General features: G+C 33.9%; 3 protein-coding genes across 3 annotated transcripts; 2 read left to right on the top strand and 1 right to left on the bottom strand.

Annotated features, from left to right (window-relative positions):
* The first annotated feature begins 282 nt into the window (after positions 1-282).
* LOC143583155 (putative histone H2B.1) lies at positions 283-929 on the top strand. Its single transcript, XM_077065543.1, has one exon. It carries the CDS (start codon positions 517-519, stop codon positions 922-924), a length of 408 nt encoding a protein of 135 aa, XP_076921658.1. The 5' UTR covers positions 283-516; the 3' UTR covers positions 925-929.
* A 3,743-nt stretch (positions 930-4,672) lies between these two features.
* Positions 4,673-5,365, top strand: LOC143583153 (histone H2A). The gene is made up of 2 exons (XM_077065542.1): positions 4,673-4,921; positions 5,016-5,365. The coding sequence occupies exons 1-2, from the start codon at positions 4,715-4,717 to the stop codon at positions 5,256-5,258; spliced, it is 450 nt and encodes a 149-aa protein (XP_076921657.1). The 5' UTR covers positions 4,673-4,714; the 3' UTR covers positions 5,259-5,365.
* Positions 5,366-14,385: 9,020 nt separating this feature from the next.
* Positions 14,386-21,835, bottom strand: LOC143583147 (uncharacterized; the record flags this gene model as incomplete). Its single annotated transcript, XM_077065534.1, has 2 exons — positions 21,769-21,835; positions 14,386-16,271 (listed from the first exon to the last, which is right to left on the bottom strand). Coding segments are annotated over exons 1-2 (1,953 nt in total), but the record flags the coding sequence as incomplete, so codon positions are not given.
* Between the last annotated feature and the right edge of the window lie 10 nt (positions 21,836-21,845).

The raw sequence follows: 21,845 nt of genomic DNA, 5'->3' as shown, positions 1-21,845 counted from the left end.
TTTATCGATTTTGATTATGCTTTAGTTTTGTGGATGATTTGATTATGGTTGAAGGCTTGCAGCGAGTGACGATCTGTTGTGCGAGAAGTATCTTTTGATTTAATTACAATTATGACACCGCGTAGTTTTAATTGCAATTAGGATCGGGTGGTGCAGGATCTCGCGTACCTAATGTATGATAACCTATTATTGTAGGTTAACTCACCCCTTTATTTAAATAACATATATACAATTGCTACCTTTTAAAGAAAAAGAAAAAATGTAAAAATGGCGGTTGAGTGACTTTCAAAACGAAAATATCCAATCAACGCTTCACATTTAATTTGAATAACAACAACCGTCCATCTCGTGCCACGTCACCGATCCGCGTAACCCCTAAGCCATCCAATTAAAACCCGTTCCTCTCTTATATGTATAACCAATCCCCAAAACTCATAACCACCAACACAATCAATCAATCAATCAAATCCCCAAATTATTCCAAACCCTAGGGTTTCAATTTCAATTACCGTACCAATGGCACCAAAGGCAGAGAAGAAACCAGCGGGCGAGAAAGCACCGGCGGAGAAGAAACCAAAAGCCGGGAAGAAACTGCCAAAGGAATCCGGTGGCGTTGATAAGAATAAGAAGAAGAGATCGAAGAAGAGCGTGGAGACGTACAAGATTTATATATTTAAGGTCTTGAAGCAGGTTCATCCCGATATCGGTGTCTCGAGCAAGGCGATGGGTATCATGAACAGTTTTATTAATGATATCTTTGAGAAACTCGCTCAGGAGAGTTCCAGGCTTGCAAGGTATAATAAGAAGCCGACTATTACGTCACGGGAGATTCAGACCGCTGTTCGCCTCGTGCTTCCTGGTGAATTGGCCAAGCATGCTGTTTCCGAAGGCACCAAGGCGGTTACTAAATTTACCAGCTCTTAGAAAGTTTGTTATGCATGTTAGGTTGACCCGGTTTATTATAATTTGAATTGTGTTATTGTTTTGATTTAGCGTTGATATATTTTTACTTGTAAGAATTTGTTAATGTGATTTGGTTGTTCTTGATCATGAATTTTGATGCTGAAATTAGTTTTTAACTTGTCGCTTAATCTCTATACTAACGTTTAGATGGCTAGGTGAAATTAGTCGTACGTGTCTGGGTTTTTCACGAGACAAGCCAGTTTTTAATTAAGGATAAGCATACAGATTGTATTAGAACTTAACAATTTAACTTGTCAATACGACACTATGATTACTTAACATATAGTTCAAAAGGTTATGAAATGAAATGTCATAATGGAAGAGTTTTACTAGCACATATAACTTTTTAGTGCTTTAATTGATGTATGCCGCAAAAGGAAGTTATACAATTCGCCAACATCAAAGATTTATAAGGGTTATAAACAGATTTCAAATTGGGTGTATGTGGATGGTGCAAAGATATGTGTAAACAGTTGTGCAACAATGTATTCGAAATTATTGGGTGTGCTATACCTATACAACCATACTACTATCACTATGTTAGAAACAAATCATTCATCTAAGCCATGAGTCATGAGATATGCGCGATATCATACCATGTATAGTGATAAAATAACTTTTCAGATATCCATTTTTTTTTCATACCGTATAATTTCAAAATCTTGTTTGGAATTCAATTTTTAGATTTGATTAATCCTCCTTTCGTCTCTTTGAAAGTGTCCACGTTTCCTTTTTAGTTTGTCCCATTATAAATGTACACTTTCAAACTTTATTAATTTATTTTCATATTTACCCTTAAAAGTGCAATCATTTAACTTTCTTAAATTTTGTCTTTTTATATACTTTAAGGGCATTAAAGTCATTTGTTAAGAAAAAAGTACAATCATTCAAATTTTCTTAAATTTTGTGTTTTTCAAACCATGTCACTTGTAGAGAGACAGAGGAAGTATTATCCAGAATATTAATCATTTTGTTTGCTGCTGAAACCAAAAGAAAAGAAATTTTGAAGGAATATGAGTACATTTATAAGAAATACATATCGGTATATGATTTGTTTTGGTATATAATGAGAGTTTTAAAACTTAGGTGTTGTTTGTTTTTTTAATACAAAAATTATCTGCAATATAATTTTATCTGATTTAATGTCTGTAACTGAAGATGTGGTCTGAAAATCTGTAATATGAAAATATAATATTGTTTGTTTTATAAACTAGATATCGCCTGCATAAGCTGAAAATTAGTTACTTATCATATATATTACAGTACACAGAAGTAATTTAGCGTATGTAGAGTGCTAATATATTTGGTGGTGGTGTACGAGCTATTGAAGTGGGTGGTGGTAGACGATTGTGGAAGGCGGTGAACGGTGATGGTGGGCGACAATGGGTGGTGGTGGTGATGAACGGTGGTGGTGGGTTGTGGACTATGGTGGTGGTGGTGGTGTACGATGGTGGTGGTGGTGGATGGTTGTGGCAGGTGGCGGCGGCGGACGATGGGTGGTGGTGGCGGCCGGTGGGTGGTGGTGGTGGTGGACGGTGGGTGGTGGTGGTTGCGGATGGTGGTGGTGGGTGGTGGTGGCGAGGGACGGGGGTGGTGGTGGCGGCGGACGGTGGGTGGTGGTGGTGTTGGACATTGAGTGTTGGTAGGATTTTAACAAGTGTGAAGATTGTGATATTAGCTTATTTTTTAATAATGTAAAAGCAATTTTCAAAAAGAAAAAAAGATTTAAAAAAAAACAAACCGTCTTCTGGAGCTTATGTTTGCGCGCCCGTAGACATAGGCTCCTTGCAGACCTTGTAAGCAAAAACAACTTGATCATCTGATATACTCCTTTTGTACCTTGTGTTGCCTAATGAAAACGATACAAAAATACTTAGGGCTGTTTGGCAAGTGCTGAACCATTAAGGGCTGAACTAGTAAGAGGTATGTCTGGTTAAGTAGTTCTGAACCAGTAAGTGTTGTTTGGCCGAACCTATAAATAACTATATAGAACGACTATTATACTCCTCTGAACTAGTTTATGCTTAATAGTCTAAACTTTGACAAAATAAAATCAAACTGGTAACAAACCAATACATGCCCTTAAGAGTATGAAAATATCGATCAAGTAAACATACATCTAGGACAAGGTCAAACTCGTTATTAAGCATAAAATCATATCACTGATACAAGTAAACATACATCTAAGACAAGATCAAATAAAACCACGTGTTTAATGTGCCACTAAGTGACGTTGGTTTGCAACTGTTACTTCTGAAGCCAATCAATTTGAACGTGTGAAGCAATGGATAGTGGAAGACTTAGTCTAGGGTTTATCCTGGATTTCTCGGAATTTCTGTTGTGACTTTTTGTTTATACAACCGAGCTGAATTGATCATTTAGAACACACACCTTACACATATAGCTACTGAAATTCATTGTAACACTTAGCAATCGATCAATTATCAGCTCCACCACTTGTAATAAACCTTTTTGTTATTAATAAATAGACGGTGATAGTTTTCGCCGTTCGAGGGTTTTTTGTGACGGAGATTCTCAAGATCAAGGGTTTTTTCCCTCGAAATCAAATCATTGTGTTCACCATATTTTTGATAAAGCAATCTACCTCACATACGAATTTGATCACAAAATTACCTTGTTAATTTTTTACCGAATCAACATCCTAGGGAATATTTGTATGTTAAAAGGGACATGATGAAGTTTGAAGGGGGGGGGGGGGATGAAGTTTGGGAGTGATAAGAGGGCTGCTGTTGGCAGTGATAAGGGCTCTGATGATAGTTAGGAGGATGATTATGATTACAAAGTAGATGAAAATTATTTAGATGATAATATAAATGTGGATATGAATGATTATAGAGCAGTTGTGGACTTTAACATAAGTGATGAAAATGAACAAGATGATGAAGATGAATTTTTAGAAGAGATTGACTTAGAGGAGTTTGATAGTATTAGTAATGATGAGAGACAATTACAACAAGCTCTTAGGCTTAGTAGGAAAAAGAAAAGGGGTGCAAAAGATATGAATTGCCCTTTTATGCTGGCCAAACTTATGAGTTATGAAGATAAATATTATATAAAATGATTGATTAAATAGCATGCAATTGACTCAAGAAGGCAATTACTTTTACTTGTTAAGCTAAATGATAATCATAGTTATCGGGTAATTTGTTTAGGTGTGGATCCATGCAACTGACCCAAACCATTCTCACTATTTTTCTGTATTTATTTTGGTGACAAATTTATTTTGGTTTAGGACTTTTAATTTTTATTTAGTATTAAAAATAAATTAAAAAAATGTGGAATGAAAAAAATACAGATATAACATAGGTTGAGCGGTGTTGGTGAATTATGAATAAGTTGATAAGATGACGAATGCAAAAGAATGAAAAATGATATATATATAACTGATTAAGAAAAAGTAATCATTTAATTAATATTTTAAAAAAAAATTATTATTTCACCGTTTAAAAACGAATTTTCAAAAGCGCAAGAGTGATGAAATTTGAAAACCAAAACGAAAAAGGAACAAACTCTTTAGGCGGGAACACGAAAAATTCACTTATCCCAACAAAAACTTAAAACAAATTTAAAAATAGAAACCGCATTCTGATTGGTCCATTTCCTCTCAAACGGATCGTAATCCAACAAACCCATTTCTCAGTCACTATAAATAAACAACATCAAACATTGTTTCTTCACAACCAAACTTTCAAACAAATTCATTTATCATTTCTACACAATCTTTCAAGAGATGGATACCAGCGGAAAAGCGAAGAAAGGAGCTGGAGGAAGGAAAGGCGGTCCAAGGAAGAAGTCCGTGACCCGCTCAATCAGAGCTGGTCTCCAATTCCCGGTCGGAAGAATAGGCCGGTTTTTGAAGAAAGGGCGGTATGCCCAACGTGTGGGTACAGGTGCTCCGGTGTATCTCGCTGCGGTTCTTGAGTATCTGGCGGCTGAGGTAAGTTTGATTTTTCAATAATTTGGGAAATTTTAATTTTAATTATTCTTAAAATTATTGTTAATTTGTTATTATTATTATTATTATTATGTAGGTGTTGGAATTGGCAGGAAATGCGGCTAGAGATAACAAGAAGAATAGAATCATTCCGAGGCATGTTTTGTTGGCTATTAGGAACGATGAGGAGCTTGGAAAACTTTTGGCTGGAGTAACCATTGCTCATGGTGGGGTGCTTCCCAATATTAACCCGGTGCTTTTGCCTAAGAAGACCGCGGCTGCTAAAGAGCCGAAGTCTCCTTCAAAAGCGGCTAAGTCTCCTAAGAAGGCTAAAGCTTAGTTAGATTTGAATCATTGTAGCATGTTGTTATTTGTTAGTTAAAATGGATTTGATCTTGTGAATGAAACCCCTGGTTTCTTTTGTTTGGTTAAAAATGTATGGTGGTTTTTTTTATGTTTCGTAATTTTTTATGTAGGGTAGTTGGTGAGTTGGTTATTATGCAAGTGTTTAACAACTTGGGTTTTATTTAAGTTTTTTTGAAATTGCTATAAAGTGGAAAGTTGATATTTGAGAGGTATGTTAAAAGAATGGGAAAATAATATTTAGGGGTACAAGATTTTAATAAACTTAATTATGGTTATTTGTTGATAATTATTTCAATTGATTTTATTGTCATTGTTAAGTTTTGGATATTTGTGTATTTTGGATAATAGATTTCACTATCTATATCTGAATCTGAAATTTCGTACATTTGAATGTCGGATATTTTTAAATTGGATATCCAAATTTTAATAAACAAACCAAAAGTGATCGTGTTTTCATACCCCCATTAAACTAGTAACCACTGCCAGCCACCAACAATTACTGATTTTTGAATGCGTTTAAGATTTGTAGGTTCAGTTGTACTAGATCTACCGGATTTTGAAATCGGTGGTTGTTTGATCTGCATTGGAGGACTTGCGAGAGTTGGTAAACGTAGACCACACCGTCGGTGAGCGTCGGGCTAGTAGCTGGTTGAAGCAAAGTTGATACGTTTGGGATAGGAAACTTTGATGTCGGGTACTAGATGTGTGATTAACGAAACTTAGTTTTGCAAATCATGTATAACTAGTATTTTGAACCCATACGTTGTGGTGGGATTGTTAAACCGAACTGAAATACATACGTAAACCACACTCTTGTTGGTACGTGCCAACTCATAAAATTTAGATCAAGACCTAAAACATTATGGTAATCGTATTGTAATTTAGGTAAACCAAATGGAATTAATTAACCATTTTTTTTTATTTCTAAATAAAAAAAATTATTTTAATATAAAGACTAAAACACTATAAAAAAGGTATTAACACGCACCTTTTATAAATTATTATACTTTTATAGACTTGAAAAACAGAAAAGAAGCTGCATAATACCCATTTGACAATTTCATCATTTTTTCACCATATTCAAAAAGGATATACCCACCATTGACCATCCCTCCATCCCTTACTCAAATCTTCATAACTCCTTTTCTTTGCTTAATACAACCACCAAATGCGGTTGAAGATAAAAGACATGTATAAAGATGAAAAATATGGGGGTGTTTAGCATAGCTTTTTATTTTCTATTATTTGATAAGCTCTTTTTAAGTGTTTGGATTAGCTTATATTCTAAAAGTTGATTATAAGTCTTAATAAGTTATTAAATTCACCTTTCTTTAATTTTTTATCATAATAAGTTGCTTCAATATCATTAATCCACCAACATTTAAGGGCAAATGAGTAACTTACCCTTTTAAACAAATAATCTTCTTCAAATAAGCTAAAACAGGGCCGTCTTTGAGGCATGGCAGGGTAGTCGACGACCACAGGCCCGACACACCGCTAGGCCTGAAATATTTTTTTCAGAAAAAAATTATATGTATTTTTATCAAAAACATGTGTATAATCAATGTTTCAACACAATTACATAACCACTAGCTTGGTCTAATGGTAAAAAGGTATGACATCTAACCAAAAGGTTGTGGATTATAGTCTTATTTGAAACAATGTTAAACTTATTTTTATACAAAAGTTTTTTACACAACTTAAATCATAACCAAATAAGCCCATTTATAATTAAATTGTTTAAACCCAACAAAATGTTTCTTTTACTTAAGGCAAAAAAAAAGTCCGCCTTTGGCCCAAAATTTTTTTCGTCTTTCCGGAGCCGGCCTTGAGCTAAAAAACCATCTTCAAGTAAGCTTCTCAAAATTAGCTTATACGCATAAGCTAAAAAAGCTAAACCAAACACCAAATTAAGCTTATTTTGTAAAAAATAGTTATAAGCTTTGCTAAAAAAGCTAGGCCAAACACCCCCTATAAGCCTATGTATTTGACACTTATACTATGGCATGAAAGTATCCACGGAGTTGAATAGTGTTGCATACTCACAAATCATAGGTTGTTATTTAACACATAATAGGATTTAGGACCCCGTGCTTCATAACGGAGATGTTAAACTAAACAACAGAAACATAAACATATGTAAAAATGTTAAACCATGAACGCTCTACAAGTCAATGTGAAAACAACCTTTATCGAGTTATGACATCAAAACTAACTCAATGAACTCAATCTGTCAAATACCAGTATACAAAAAAACAATCACGTGACATCTGCGAGCCGATGTAAATTCAGTTGATATCGGCGGTACCAACACAAATTCGTAAACACATATTAGTAAAAAAAAACATATTTTAAAGGTACAATATCAAACATCGAAACACGGATATAAAAACATATGACGATAGGATATGTTTTAATTATGAAAAAAGTGTCAGTAATTGTGAAAACGAACTATAAAAATTTCGAAAGCAATGTTAAGAAAATCATTTAACCGACATATAAAACATGTAAAGCTGACACTTAACCAAGTTAATTTTATTTATTGTTTAGTATCTCTTAACTCTAACTAATAAAATATTAAGAAAGCGAACTGTAAATTGAATAATGCTTGTACACTTGACCAAGTTAGTTTTGTTTGTGGTTTAGTATCTCTAAATCTAACCAATAAGATATTAAAAAATAATAGTAAATTTAAATTGAGAAAATTGTGATTTGCCTCTCTGTGTGATATGGGCGTGATCACCTTAAACCATTGATTTTTAATTTGCGCGTGTTGAATCCTCACATTTTTTCAGAGGGCTCAGTTTGACCCCTACCATCAGTCAAATGTTTGTTGATCCGTTAAAAAAGCTTGAAATTACGTTCTTACCCATAAGCCATTAATTTAGTTTAAAAAATCATCCAAAATCATGTGGAGGCTGGGATTCAAACCCTAGACCCCTGGTTCACTAACACATAGAGCCAACCATGTGAACTAAGCTGATCTTTTAATTTTATTACATAATATGAAAAATATAATACCACCTTAAACACTTCATCTTCCCCAATTTCCATATCAATTAGTCAATACAATATATTAATATCAAATCGGATTCGTCTGTACTAATTTCATGTTTCGGATATGTGTTCATGTTCTATTTCATGGTGACGATGGTGTGGTAATTCTGGGTAACTGTCAAGTGGTGGTGGTAGCCGGGGAAGTGGGAGGTAGTGGCGGCGATGGTGATTGCATGTAGTGGTGACGACGATGGTCGGCAATAGTGGTTGCAAGTAGTGGCGGCTGCGGTGGTCATTGTTGGTAGTGGCAGTGGTGTTTTGGACTGATTTAAACACGTGATAGACTTAATATCTTCCTGTGGTTTCTGAAACCACCGCTAGTCGCCTTCCCGACGAACGAAATGTTGAGATGACGGTGGTTGTAAAGGTGGATCGATGATATATGGCGGTGGTTGTGACACTGTGTGAATATATTATGAACATTTGATGAGGATGATAACATGTGATGACGATTATTATTATTATTATTATTATTGTTATTATTATTATTATTACTAGTTTATTATTATTATTATTTACTAAGAGAAGATTACTAAAATACTTTTATCATCCACTAGTCAATTGACAGTCAACTAACGGTAGTGGCTCATATCAACAATTAGAAAAATACGATGGTTCAACACGCGCAATTTAAAAATCAGTGGTTCATCGTGCTCTTGCCCATATTACACAGGGAGACAAATCATAATTTTCTCATTTAAATTTAATTGTAATTTAGTCAATTGTATAAAAAGTCTTTTGATGACATAGAAACTAGAAATACTAATTCAATATCAAAGTAAAGATCATAAAGCACTTATAACTATGAAGAATGCAGACTAATTTAGTATCAAACCAATTAATAGCCATAGCAATAACCATTTTAACATCCAAAAGATGTTATGCTTTTCAACAAAACTTCGTATTATATATATATATATATATATATATATATATATATATAATTGTAACCAAAACAAAAATCACAAACTTTATAATGTTCAGTATTACGATATATCACCAAAAAATCACAACTGCTAACACTTTATGTTTTGTAATAAGTAAACTTTAAAAAAGCAATTCAACACAAGGTAAACTTTTATAAACTAATATGTAAGTTAGGTATCGTGTAATTTCTGTATGGTCAAACACAATATAACCAACATCACCTTACAACATGTAACAATAGGAGGGTGTTTAGCTTTAAAATGTTGGATGTAATTGTAAAGCTGATGTTATTTTGGAATTTAAATTAGATGTTCACCTTAACTTTTAACTGGTGTTCGTTTGTGATCCTTTATTTTCATGGAACGGGCACAAATGAACATGAACACAGTCATTTACTTAAGAACTTAATTACATATCCTCAAGTGTTTGTTCTCTTTGGCTAACAAATTGAGCAGCAACAGCGGTTAGTTCCGCCGGCCTCATTCTGTCATGTTTCCATAAATGCTTTTATCGCGCTCCAAAAAGATTTTGCATGTAAATCTGAGGTTTCGAGCATAGCAACGTTTTGTGCAAGCTTTTCAGTAAGCTTTAAAGAAGTAGGCTCATGATTAGCAACTTACTCGTGAAACTGAGAAATCATCCATGCAACCTTATGTTGCAAAGGCACACCGTCTGAAACTAACTTGAAGTACCGAAAGAATCAACCTATTTTGATTATAATTCTCTAAATAAGTGTCGACCAAATTACTTAAATCTCCTTAAGTGTTTTTTCTCGTTGACTCATATATTGAGCAACAACATCTACTTCATCCATCTCCATACAATAAAAAATATGTAAAATATTATAAAAAAATTATTCTTTTTTCCATTCATACATTCAAAAATCAAATTAATTTTCATAACCATAATTCTAGGGCTTTTTGCAAAATCAAGATTTTTAGGGTTTACTTTCAAATTTTGAAAATTTTGGTCAATTACCCACACAGATTAATGTTAAATCAAAAATATACGAGAGAAAAAACATGTAAATTAGATTTGAATTATTTTCTATCATACGTTTTATACATTTCAATATTAAATTTTCCTAAATTTCAGTTAAAAGTTTTCTTTTAGAATCAAGATTCTTGATTTAGGGTTTAGAAAACTTGGGCGAATTAAATAATAAACCCACATAAACCGACCAAGCAATTAACATTATAATGTATAATCCAACTTACACATGAAAAAGAAATGGTGAATGTGATGAAATGAAACAGGGGAAGTAAAGTAGTAAGGCGGGTGTTTCGAATAGGTGCCATTAGAGATTGTACTTAATGACTAACTAATTATTTTGCTCCAAAATTTATATGTTTAGCCCTCAACAAGAAATCTGTTATATGTAATATTATTGTTAACACTATTTTTATTATCATTTTTTTTAAAAGATATTATAAATATGAAAGTTTTAAATAAGAATATTCAATATCATTCTTTATTATTTAAATACCAGAACACGACTTTTATTATTTAATTTTCAGTTACCAAATAGTTGATTTTGGTAGGATTTATGAAATAAAGTAAAATAACAATACAAAATGTAAAGAATAACAAGATAATAAATTGATGATAAGTTATTAGTTTGGTATCGAGATGAAAAAAGAATGAAATAAATACTCTGCAGAGACTCATGCCTGCACGTGGCCTACACAACATAGACAATAGAGTTTCTAGAGAGTTTTTTTTAGAAAACAATTCTAAATCTTCATTCCATACATATATATATAGTAGGTGAGTGGGCCCTAACCCTAATGGGCTGACCACTTAAACTTATTAGTATTGGGCTATATGGGAAAATATCTCTAATAAATCCTCATTTTCTTGTGACCTCTCTGCCCAAAGCCCCTTTTTTAATGGGCCTTTGGGCTAATGTGTTAGCTTAACGGGTTGAGCCATGGGCTATCATTTCAGGTGAAACATAGTACTGTCTCAAAAAAAAAAAAAAAACAATCCAGGAATCATGGCTGGAATCTAGAACCGAGACCATGGTTTCATTTAGACGTGGAAATAACAAAAGTGAACGGGGAACTAACGGTGGCCAGAAAGGGCGGCATCAGTGGCAACACGTCTCCCTATCTAAGGTTTTTCTCAATCGGTGACGGCTAGTGTTTGTATATGTGTGAGGCGGCGGAGAGCCTCAGGTGGCTCTAATATCATCGTAGAAGAATGATTGATAATTTCGTTTAATTAACGATTACAATATATAGAATATAGATATAAACTGGGCATGTGGGCTTGATACACAAGCCCTACACACTTTGTGACTATATGTTCTAGTTTAAATTTGGGAGTTTAGTTTTCACTATCACGAACAGCAAAAGTATAACTTCAGTACAAGGAAGGGGATATGGACTTCATTGTAAGTGCCATTACTCTCACAAAAATGTTTTTGTATCATCTTTAACTAAAACTGTGATTGTGCATTTTGATCTGATTATTTTCATTTCCATTCTTACACCGAACCCCTTCCACTTTTTTTTTAAGTTTTCGCACAAACCTACGTTCTCTCTCAACTAAGATTTGGTGATCAAACTTGCTTCACCAAAGTGAGACCACTATTAACATTAACAATAGATGATAATACAACAAATTTATCAAAAGAACCAATTTCAACAGTCTGTTGAGTGATTAAAGTGGCTTCATTTAAAGAAAGCATGTTCTTAAATCATAACAAGACAAGCTTTAGAGTTTATACATGTTGGGTCAATGAATAACTCGATAAATAATCCTTTTGTCATGCGTTATACATTTTGCACCAATGAATAAATTGATTAAAATGAACCTTCTGGTCACACGTTATACATTTCAGGTCAATCAATAAATCGAATAAACCTTTTGGTCAAGGATCACATTGAGTTCATGTCTACTCAACTCAGAAACGATGGCGGACCCTGCCACATATCACACACGTTATACATTCTTTTGAAGTTTCCGATACCGCTTCTGCTGCAACATTAAAAGGACAGTTTAAAATAAAAAAAAAACAGCAATATATTTTAGATATATTACTCATGGCAAAAAGAAACCCATGCAATATTCCTATAGCCCCAGCTGGATTGCTATTATCAGGTCCAGATATGAAGCTAATATGCATGCTACATAATTATTATTATGTTTTTATCTAAAGTCTAAACTAGTCGAATCATTTCAACAAATTAATATAAAAATATGGTAAATTTGGGTCGGGATTTTTTTTATATGCTTTATAGCCTAATCAAGTCAAACAGATCAAAGAAAACTGGTCAAACGAGTTGAAAGTAGTCTAACGCGTGCTAAAAATGCTTACGAACTCTTAAATCAATTTAGTTTGCATTAAATATCCCTTTATCATGACAATAGAGTTTTTTGTAATCACAACTAACAATATTAATTATTTATAAAATTTTTAAAAGCAGACAAAATAATAATATGTGTTGATGTGCCAACCCGAGGCCTAATTTAAACACAATTTGACAAATTATCCAACCCGTCCATGTAACTAAAAATATTTTTAGATCTAATATGAAATAAAGGGGCCGAACTGGTCAAACATTTGCTCTTCTAAAACAAAGAAGCGCATGATATTGATAAACAAGGTTCGATTCTTTTATTACAATAAATCCGAGAACAATAACCACAGAAGAACCTAATACATAAATTCTTGTTTATGAGCTAAAAGTGTAAAACATAGTAGCATACCCTTGGAGAACAAATAAACTCTAAACAGGAAACCAAAACAATTTTCTCCTTGTCCTTGTATAATTAAAATGTTACCAAATAAAAGTAAATAATAACAAAAAAACATTAAGCGAGTAATAAATAAACTAAAAACCAACTCTTGACCCGAGGTCAAACCGAGCTTTGACTTGTTTAAGGTTTTTCTCAAAAATGTATAAAAGTAATTAAAAACGTATATAAATTAATAAATAAATAATAAAGAGCCAAGCCCGAGCATGAAAAAACAACTCACGAACAGAGCTTTAGAAAAAGAGCTTGAAACGAGCGAGCTTGAGCTCGAGCTCTCGTAAGTCAAAACTGTCGGATCTTGGGCTCGGCTTGGCTCGTTTACACCCCAAACAATAAGCAATTATAAACAATGTGAACTAAATATGGACAAATATCTTCATTAAATATCAAATAATTGGAATCAGAACAACATTCTAACACATTTATTCTACATTAGCATCAAAACAAATTACGAACAACTTATAACATCTAAACAAACATTAATCAGCCTAGATAGAAATTTTCATTAATCCCCAAATTTAACCAACAAAGTCAAACCTATTTTAAAAACCCCAAATTCCCCAAAACTCATTTGACCAAAAAAGCAAAAAATTAAGATTCGTAATTAAAATGTGGTTTTGATTAGTATTACTAAGAAACAACCCTAATCGAACGAATTAACCATACGCAACGTAAATTAGAACTCACCAGAGTATATCAACGGGCAGTGGACGATCGAGTCACGGCATGCAACAGATGTGGGCAAATCCAATCACCGGCGATGGAGACGCCAACGCCGCCCGTGGTTTAGTGAAACGCCGACCAACGTAACCAAACAACTTGTTCATTTATAAATATCGGCCCGATCCACCCAAATTAATATTATGAATTTTTAACATGACCCATTCTGACCCATATGGTTTTTAAATCAACCCAAATTGACCCATATAATGGCTTTGGGTCAGGATTGCCCCCTCTAATGCTAATCAAAGGACTCTCAAAAAGGAGCCACCTATAGAACTGGATGCCCTGTACAGAAAAATACAATACAGGTTATACTTTAAATATTTATAAATAGCAGAAATAATTAAAACAGTGAAGAATAGCTATTAGCAAAGAGAAAGCAGCATTTGAATAACAAGATGACAATTAACCGCAAAACTCAAACCACAATGACAGCCAACCATATACAAATTAATAATTCTTTGTAAACAAGGAGCCAATAGTTTATAAAGTATAAAGATTTACACTTTTCAGTAAAACTGGACTTTCTAGAAGCATCTGTAAAGCTGACTCACCAAGGGAAGTAACCCAGTCTCCATGATAAACGGCTTCTGTTGGTGTCATCAGACCACCAGAAGAAGTTAACCTGCACAAACAAGTTCCATGTCGATCCCGTTTATTTCCATCTCGTTGCAAGCGTTAATTGCATCATCAAAATGTCCAGCCTGGCAGTAACCTTGCAGGAGAGCACTATAACACATTTCATTCAACTTATAATGTTGCTTATTAAGGTTATTTACAAACTCTTTAGTTTCATAAACCTTGTTAATATCACAAAGACCCGTAATTAAAGATCTGAAAGTATATGTATTCGGTTTAAGACCCTTTTTCTCCATGTCATCGAGCAATTCAAAGGCTTTTACCATATCGCCCTCTCGACAATACCCTTCGATCATAACACTGTAAGTTATCTCATCAGGCGTAACATTTTTATCCATCATTTCATGAAACAGATCACTTGCTTGTGACATCATATTTTCATTACAAAAACCAGAAATCAATGAAGTAAACGTATATACGTTTGGAAATATCTTCTTTCCAGTCATTTCATGATAAAGCCTCAATGCCTTATGCACATCTTTGTGTTTGCAATACACGTCTATTAAACATGTATATGTCACAACCGTTGGATTTACACCATTAGAAACCATGTCTTCAAAAAGAGATTCTGCTATTGCAAGTTTACCTAACTTACAACATCCATTTATTAAAGCATTATAAGGATAAATAGACGTTTGGATCGATGATTTATTCATTTCACCAAGCAAAACACAAGCAGAATCAAGTTTACCTCTTTTGCGTAACGAATCAATAACAATTGAGTAAGTAATATCATTAGGTTTTAAACCTTTACCACCCATGTTTCTAAAAAGATTATCCGCCTCAACCGTACGCCCCTCTTTGCATAACGAACTAATCAACGCGTTATAAACATACAAACTCGACACCACTCCAACACGCTTCAAACCCAAAACCAAATCATAAGCATCAATCCCATCTCCATTTCTTCTCAACCCATCAACGACTCCCGAAACAACCGCCTCACTCGGAACAAATCCCAACTCCACCATTTCATTCAAAAGATTCCTACCCGTCTTAAACCGTTGTAACCTACAACAACCCATAATTAAACTACAATACGTCACCACATCCGCTTTCAAACCCAACACGTTCTTCACCTCCATCGCGTCGTCCATCTTTTGACCTTTGCAGAGGCCATGAATCAACACGTTATACATCACAACATTCACCTCATACCCGTTACACTCCAACCACCGTATCATTTCCTTAGCTTTATCGTAATCCTTCAACTCACACAAACACCGAATAACCGCACTATGTATATAAGCATTACCTCTAACCCCAATCTCAACCATCTCGTAATAAAACCGCAAAACCAAATCGAACCGCCTAATTTGAACCAATCCGTTAAACACATCACTTACGGTCCGAATCTCCGGCATTAAACCCCTCTCCTTCATCAAATTTAATATCAAAAACGAATCCAAAACCCTTTTGTTTTGAACATACAACAAATCAAACCCTAATTTTCTCGAAAAATTAAAACTAACAAAAGCATTGTGAAAATGTTCAAACACGACACGCGGATCAGGCGTTTTAAATAATAAAGTCTGTACCAAGGATGACGCGGGCCACATGAAACTGGACTCCACGAGTGCGTGGACAAGGATGCAAAACGACGTCGTGGAGTGGTTGAAGTTTTTGTGAAGGCCTAGGAAATTGAAGAAGCGTGAGGCTAAGCGTGGGTCGTCTAGAGTACGGAGGATGACGTGGTGTGGTTGTAAGTTGTTGGAAATGGAAGGGGTGTTGAAGATGGATGGCCAGGTTGGTTGGTTGTGTCGGACGATGGTGGTTAGTGCGGATATGAAGGTTTCGTCGTTATTATTATTGTGTTTGGTGGGGTGTGATGGAGTGGGTGAGTGGCCGGAGGGAGTGAGGACGGTGGTTGGTGAGGTTTCTTCTCATTTGGGGGAAATGTTGAGGTGAGTGAGTAGGAGGAGAAGAAGTGGAATGTTTTTTGGGTTTGCTTATTTTCGTCAAATTATAACTTATTAACTTTTTTAATTTTTGAAAAGTAATAACGTTTTTTAGAATTGTTTTTTGTGTGAGAACGAAAAGTTAATAGTAAGTTATACATTTGTAATTTATTACCTTAATGAAAAATTTTAAGGAGGTAAAATAAAGAATTCTAAACACCTTCTAAATATAGTCTTTTAATTATGATAACATGTTAAGTGTTTGGTTTGATAATAATCCGATATTTTTAAGGTATAGCATTTCTTATTTTCATCGACTTATATCTTATTAACTTTTTAAAAAGTAATAATGTGGTTGGAAATGTTTTTGGTGTAAGAAGGAAAAGTTAATAAGTTACATATTTGGAATTTATTAACTTATTGAAAGGTTATAAGGAGGTATTATAAGGAATCCTAAACACCCTAAGTATAGTCTTTTAATTAATTATGATGACAAGTTAACCTTTTGTTTTGATAATAATCTGATGTTTTTAAGGTATAACATTTCAAAAAAATTCAGTTTTGCCGGTTTCATCTTTTGTCATATATTTTTTTAATTGGTCCTTTGTTAGAAAAAAATTAAATCTCTTAAGTTTGTTCCGAATTTCAAACGGATGCTCTAAACAGCTATTTTTTGTTAACTGGAAGTTTAAACACTCGCATTGAAGCACTGTTTCGAGGAAGATTTACATCAATCGGCTCGTATCCTTATTCTAATCAAAAGCTTTAAAACATAAGTTTGAAATTCTTAAGAAAAAAAAACTTAATAGGGTTTTTTATGACAGGTGTCTCTTTATAATGTCTCTCTTATAGCAGCTAAATTGAAAAAAAAAATAAGAGTAAACTCAGAACTTCATAAAGTTTCGCCAGCAAGCTCTGTAATTTTCCGGTGAAGATAAATAGAAGAAAGACGAATGAAGAAGAAATGGTTATTGGGGTATTAAATTAAATATAAAGATACTATATTTTATTGTTATTTTTACAACTAATAGAAAGTAAAATGATCAAATTACAATATAGAGACATATAAGCGGGCAACAAGCTGCGTCGACGCCCCATTTTGAATAAACAAAGTTATCGTTTTTTAACATAAACAAACAAACGATCCAAGCTACTTTTCTAACTAAAATAAATGAATTGAACCGTTTTTTAACAAAAATAAGCTAACCAAACTATCTTTTTAACAAAAATAAATGAACCGAATCACTTTTAAAACAAAAATAAACAAACGAAACCACTTTTTTAACAAAAATAAACGAACCGAATCACCTTTTTAACAAAAAAATGTAGCCTATATCATAAGATATAACAGTCATATATGTAGGAGAAATGAATGTAAGATATCAAAATTTAAAAGTAAGACATGGAAGAAACTCAGCTTAAAAGTCAAGTCTATATTTAAACGGGTCTAGCGCTAGCGTTGTCACTTTTAACCGAGAAAACCATACGTGAACCTGAACTAATCCGATCAAAAACCCAAATCCGAACTCGAACCAAAGTAATTCAGGTTGGTTCTTGGGTTATTTATGGTTTCCGTCAAAAGGTAAAATCTGAAACCCGAAGAAGCCGCCCCGAAAACATACAGATTACCCCTATTAAGCGCAAGATGCCTAGATATAAACATGTAAACATCTGTTAGAAATCCAGAAAAAGAAAAGAAATAAACGAAACAGTAAACCGAGCTTGTGTTTAACACAATTCCCTTAAACAGATTCGCGGTCTGAACCTAGGGTACACCGGTTCGAAACAGAATCGTAGCTCTGCCGGACTCGATCACTTGCCTGAAATGAAAATAATATTGTTGCAACAAAGAGGAAAATGAAGTGTGTATGTTGGTATGGACCAGCTACACCAGCAAGTTCAGAATGATTATTAATGATATTGACCGGACCAGATTTTGAATTTCAAAAAATTGCCTCACGCGGGCTCGGGTTTTTGGAGCTGCATTCGTATCCGCGAGCACGCACGAGTCCGATGAATTTCTAGTTCAGAAACCCAAATTTGCACCCCTCTGCACGCGCGTAGGACTTGTGGTAAAACATGTCATAAAGATTCAAATGAGTGGTAAATGTTTTACCTTATATACCACTCCTTATTTTGTTTCCAATTCGATGTGAGACAGCCTTTTACCACTTCTTTATTAAGACTTCATTCACACACTTTTACTTAAAACTTCCAACAACATCTATTTTGACTAGCTTGATCAATTAAACTATCTAGCCGATCATAAACGAGTGATATATATATATATATATATATAAATCAATAGAGGTATAATTATATCTATTACATATAGAGGTATAATTAAGCTATTGGTTTTTATGATAAATTCAATTCATTATTGAAGCCCAAATCGTAAAACCAAACCGGAACCAAACCGTTAATAATGGTTCGGTTTGGTTTTAATTTTCAGCGGTTTTGTGACATTCGTGACAAAACGAGGTATACTATATTCACTACGTAGCGAGTAAACGATAAATCGGTTAATTCGTAGTGCTTAAACGAGTAACCGAATGATACAGATTATGACCCGTATATATACTGAGGGGTCATATACGAGTTATATATATATTATAGTGGCTAACATATTGATATTTAGGCCCCAGTACGTTTAAAACCATTTAAACGAAAAAGGTTTCGTTTATTGTTACGCTTAAGTTAAAACGCAATCGTTAACATCAAAACGAGCATTGTAGCATCCGTTAAGCCGAAAAAGATTTATAAAACACTTATATAACATGTTCTAAGAAAATCTGTGAAAATATTTTGGATTTTTACAACGAGTAAGTACGTTTTTATTATTTTGCAAAAATGAGTCGAAAAATGACCGTTTTCACGCTATTTCTCGCACCCAATTTTAATTTTCTCGCGAAAAACCGAACCCGAATTAAATTTTGGACCGACATTTACGCGTGACACGAATACCAAGGCACCATTGGGCCAAAAGTGAGGCCCAATGGGCCTCCTAAATTGCGTACGTAAGGTGGTTACCCCACCCTTTTTCTAGGATCATCTATATAATAAACAAAACAAGATCTTTTCTCATTTTACACGTTAACCAACTAAAGAACAGCAGAGAAACTTCATCTTCCAGCAAAAACTTTGAGTTAAACACTTGATTTCATGAGATTTCATACTTGATTTAACAAGTTTAAACATAGAAAATTAGTTCTTGATTAGTTTAAACATGTTTAACCATTCAAAAACCATAAAAATCAAGTAAAATCATGTTTTGATGTTAAACATGTCTACAAAGCAGTATCATATAGATTTTTGGTCAAAAACGCGGATTAGAACATGAATTTAACGTTTTTACGGTTTGAAAGTTTGGTTTGAAACCAAAACCGAAACCCTAACTAATAAGGCTGTTCAATGGATGATTTATGCTTGGTTTGATGTTATATGATATGTAGATACACTTAGTTTGCAACCCAAGACCCGGAGAGTCGTTTAAACCATCAAAAATAACCGAAAACCGACAAGGTATTACCATATTACTTGTTTAGGGGCTGTTTGTGCTTAGATTATGACGTGCTTGTTTTTAGGGTATGAAAATTTTCAGGGACATCAGGGATCACATAATTGAGTCCCTGTTCAAATTTGGTAATTTTTCGAAAAACGGAGAATAGTTGGCGAATTTATTACCGTTTATTGGCGTTTATTCGGGAAAAATAGGTAAAATTCATGAAAAATTATTAAATTTGGTTTGGAATCCATAAATGTTATTTTAAGATCACTGGTAAAGTTTGAGAACATTTGGAGATGTCTAAGTATTAATTGTGCAATTGTGTTTTAATCGAGTTTTAATAGCCGAAAAACGCGCATAAAGGCATTTTGGCAAAATATTTAGATTCTGGAGATTTTGAAGGAACTATGTAATGGTATTAGAACCACTTGGAAAAATTATAGGATTTTTCGGATGTCGTTTGGTATAAACGAGCTATTTATTATTTAGTTATAACACATTTAATGACTTTTTATAAATAGATAATTAATCATAAAATTTCTGAAAATATTTTTATAAAATTCTCCATATTTTAATTTATTTTTACAAAAAATTCCATAATTTATATATAAGTACATAATTAGTTATGATTAATCAAAGATTTAAACTATAATTGTTTTAACGAAACCGACAGTTTTATGTTTAATGGACTGACTGGCATGTCAAAATGTCAAAAGTGGTCGAATATCGTATTTTTGGCTGAATTTGATAAAAACGAACTTTTTACGAGAATTCCGGACAATTCGGGATGGATTGTACGCGTTTTGTATAATCAAAACCGTAAGAAAACGGAATCAAACCCTGCGATCAATCCAGATACCGAAACCTTAAATTTCTTTCATAAATCAAATCATTTTATCAGTCAATATGTTTACTTAAGTTTATGTGATCTTACCTATTTCCGAAACTCATAAACGATCAACTTGGCTAGGCTCGGAAAACGGTGAAACTGAGCCAAATCTAGTTTTGAACATTTCATAGTGTACAACGTCACAGTCTAAGACTATGGTCATGTTCTGGGCCTAACAGTACGATACCGGTTATAGGATTCAGGCTATAATCGAGGCATATTGCTTACTGACACGTATTACCCGCTCAAACTACGATAAGGTGAGTTTCATGACCCCACTTTCTAAACTGTTTTACGAACTTTTGGGGTGGAAAGCATGTTTACGTATACTTACTTACTTGAAATCGTGTGATGATGTGATTTATCTAAGTACTAACACTTGAAAGTCCCCACAAACACAAGTGATTAACTTTGTGCCGGTGACGTGTGGATAGTACTATCGGTTTGACAAACCCAACTGACAGAGCCGGTGGGGTATGCCGGAACATGTTAACCCAGTTGCACATTGTCATTTATACTTATTACATTCTGCTATGTGGTGTTAGACATAGTACATACTTGGGGCAAAGTGGTTGTTAAATGTCAACGGGAGTACATGGGCAAGGGTGGCCATGCGTGCGAGCTGTCTTGGTTTCATTTGTGTCTTAATATAATACATCATGCACATACTTGTATACGTATACGTACTATGAACTTTACGAACTTGTATACTGGTTTTGCTCGTACTCGTGAAACTTGAAACTCACCAACTAGACGTAGTTGACCCGTTTTAACATGCTTTTCAGGTGAGCCCAAGTTGGAATAATTTGCTTATGTGCTCGGTGCTAGAACGGAAGTTAATCGCTGTACATAGACGCTAGCATATATATTAAAGAATAAGCAATCACGCGAACCGGTTTTGTGATTTTCATCTAGTTTGTAAACTTAGTCCCTACCAATGTAATATGATGTAAATTAGTTTGTTGAATTTCTTTATAAACAATGTGGTTGATACCAGTATTATCTGTTACATTCCCGTATTACGCTTCCACAACTACCTAATCAGGGTGTGACAGGTTTAGTTTCGGTTTCCGTAATAAAAAACCATTACAAACGATTTGGTTCACTGTTTCATCTAAAAACCACAAAAACCGAACCATGAACACCTTCATTTCTTAACCC

The sequence above is a fragment of the Bidens hawaiensis genome, unplaced genomic scaffold (assembly GCF_021521415.1).
Source record: "Bidens hawaiensis isolate Kalapana, Puna unplaced genomic scaffold, B.hawaiensis_p1.1 tig00032149_1, whole genome shotgun sequence".
Classification (NCBI taxonomy): domain Eukaryota; kingdom Viridiplantae; phylum Streptophyta; class Magnoliopsida; order Asterales; family Asteraceae; genus Bidens; species Bidens hawaiensis.
This window is presented reverse-complemented; position numbering and strand designations above follow the sequence as displayed.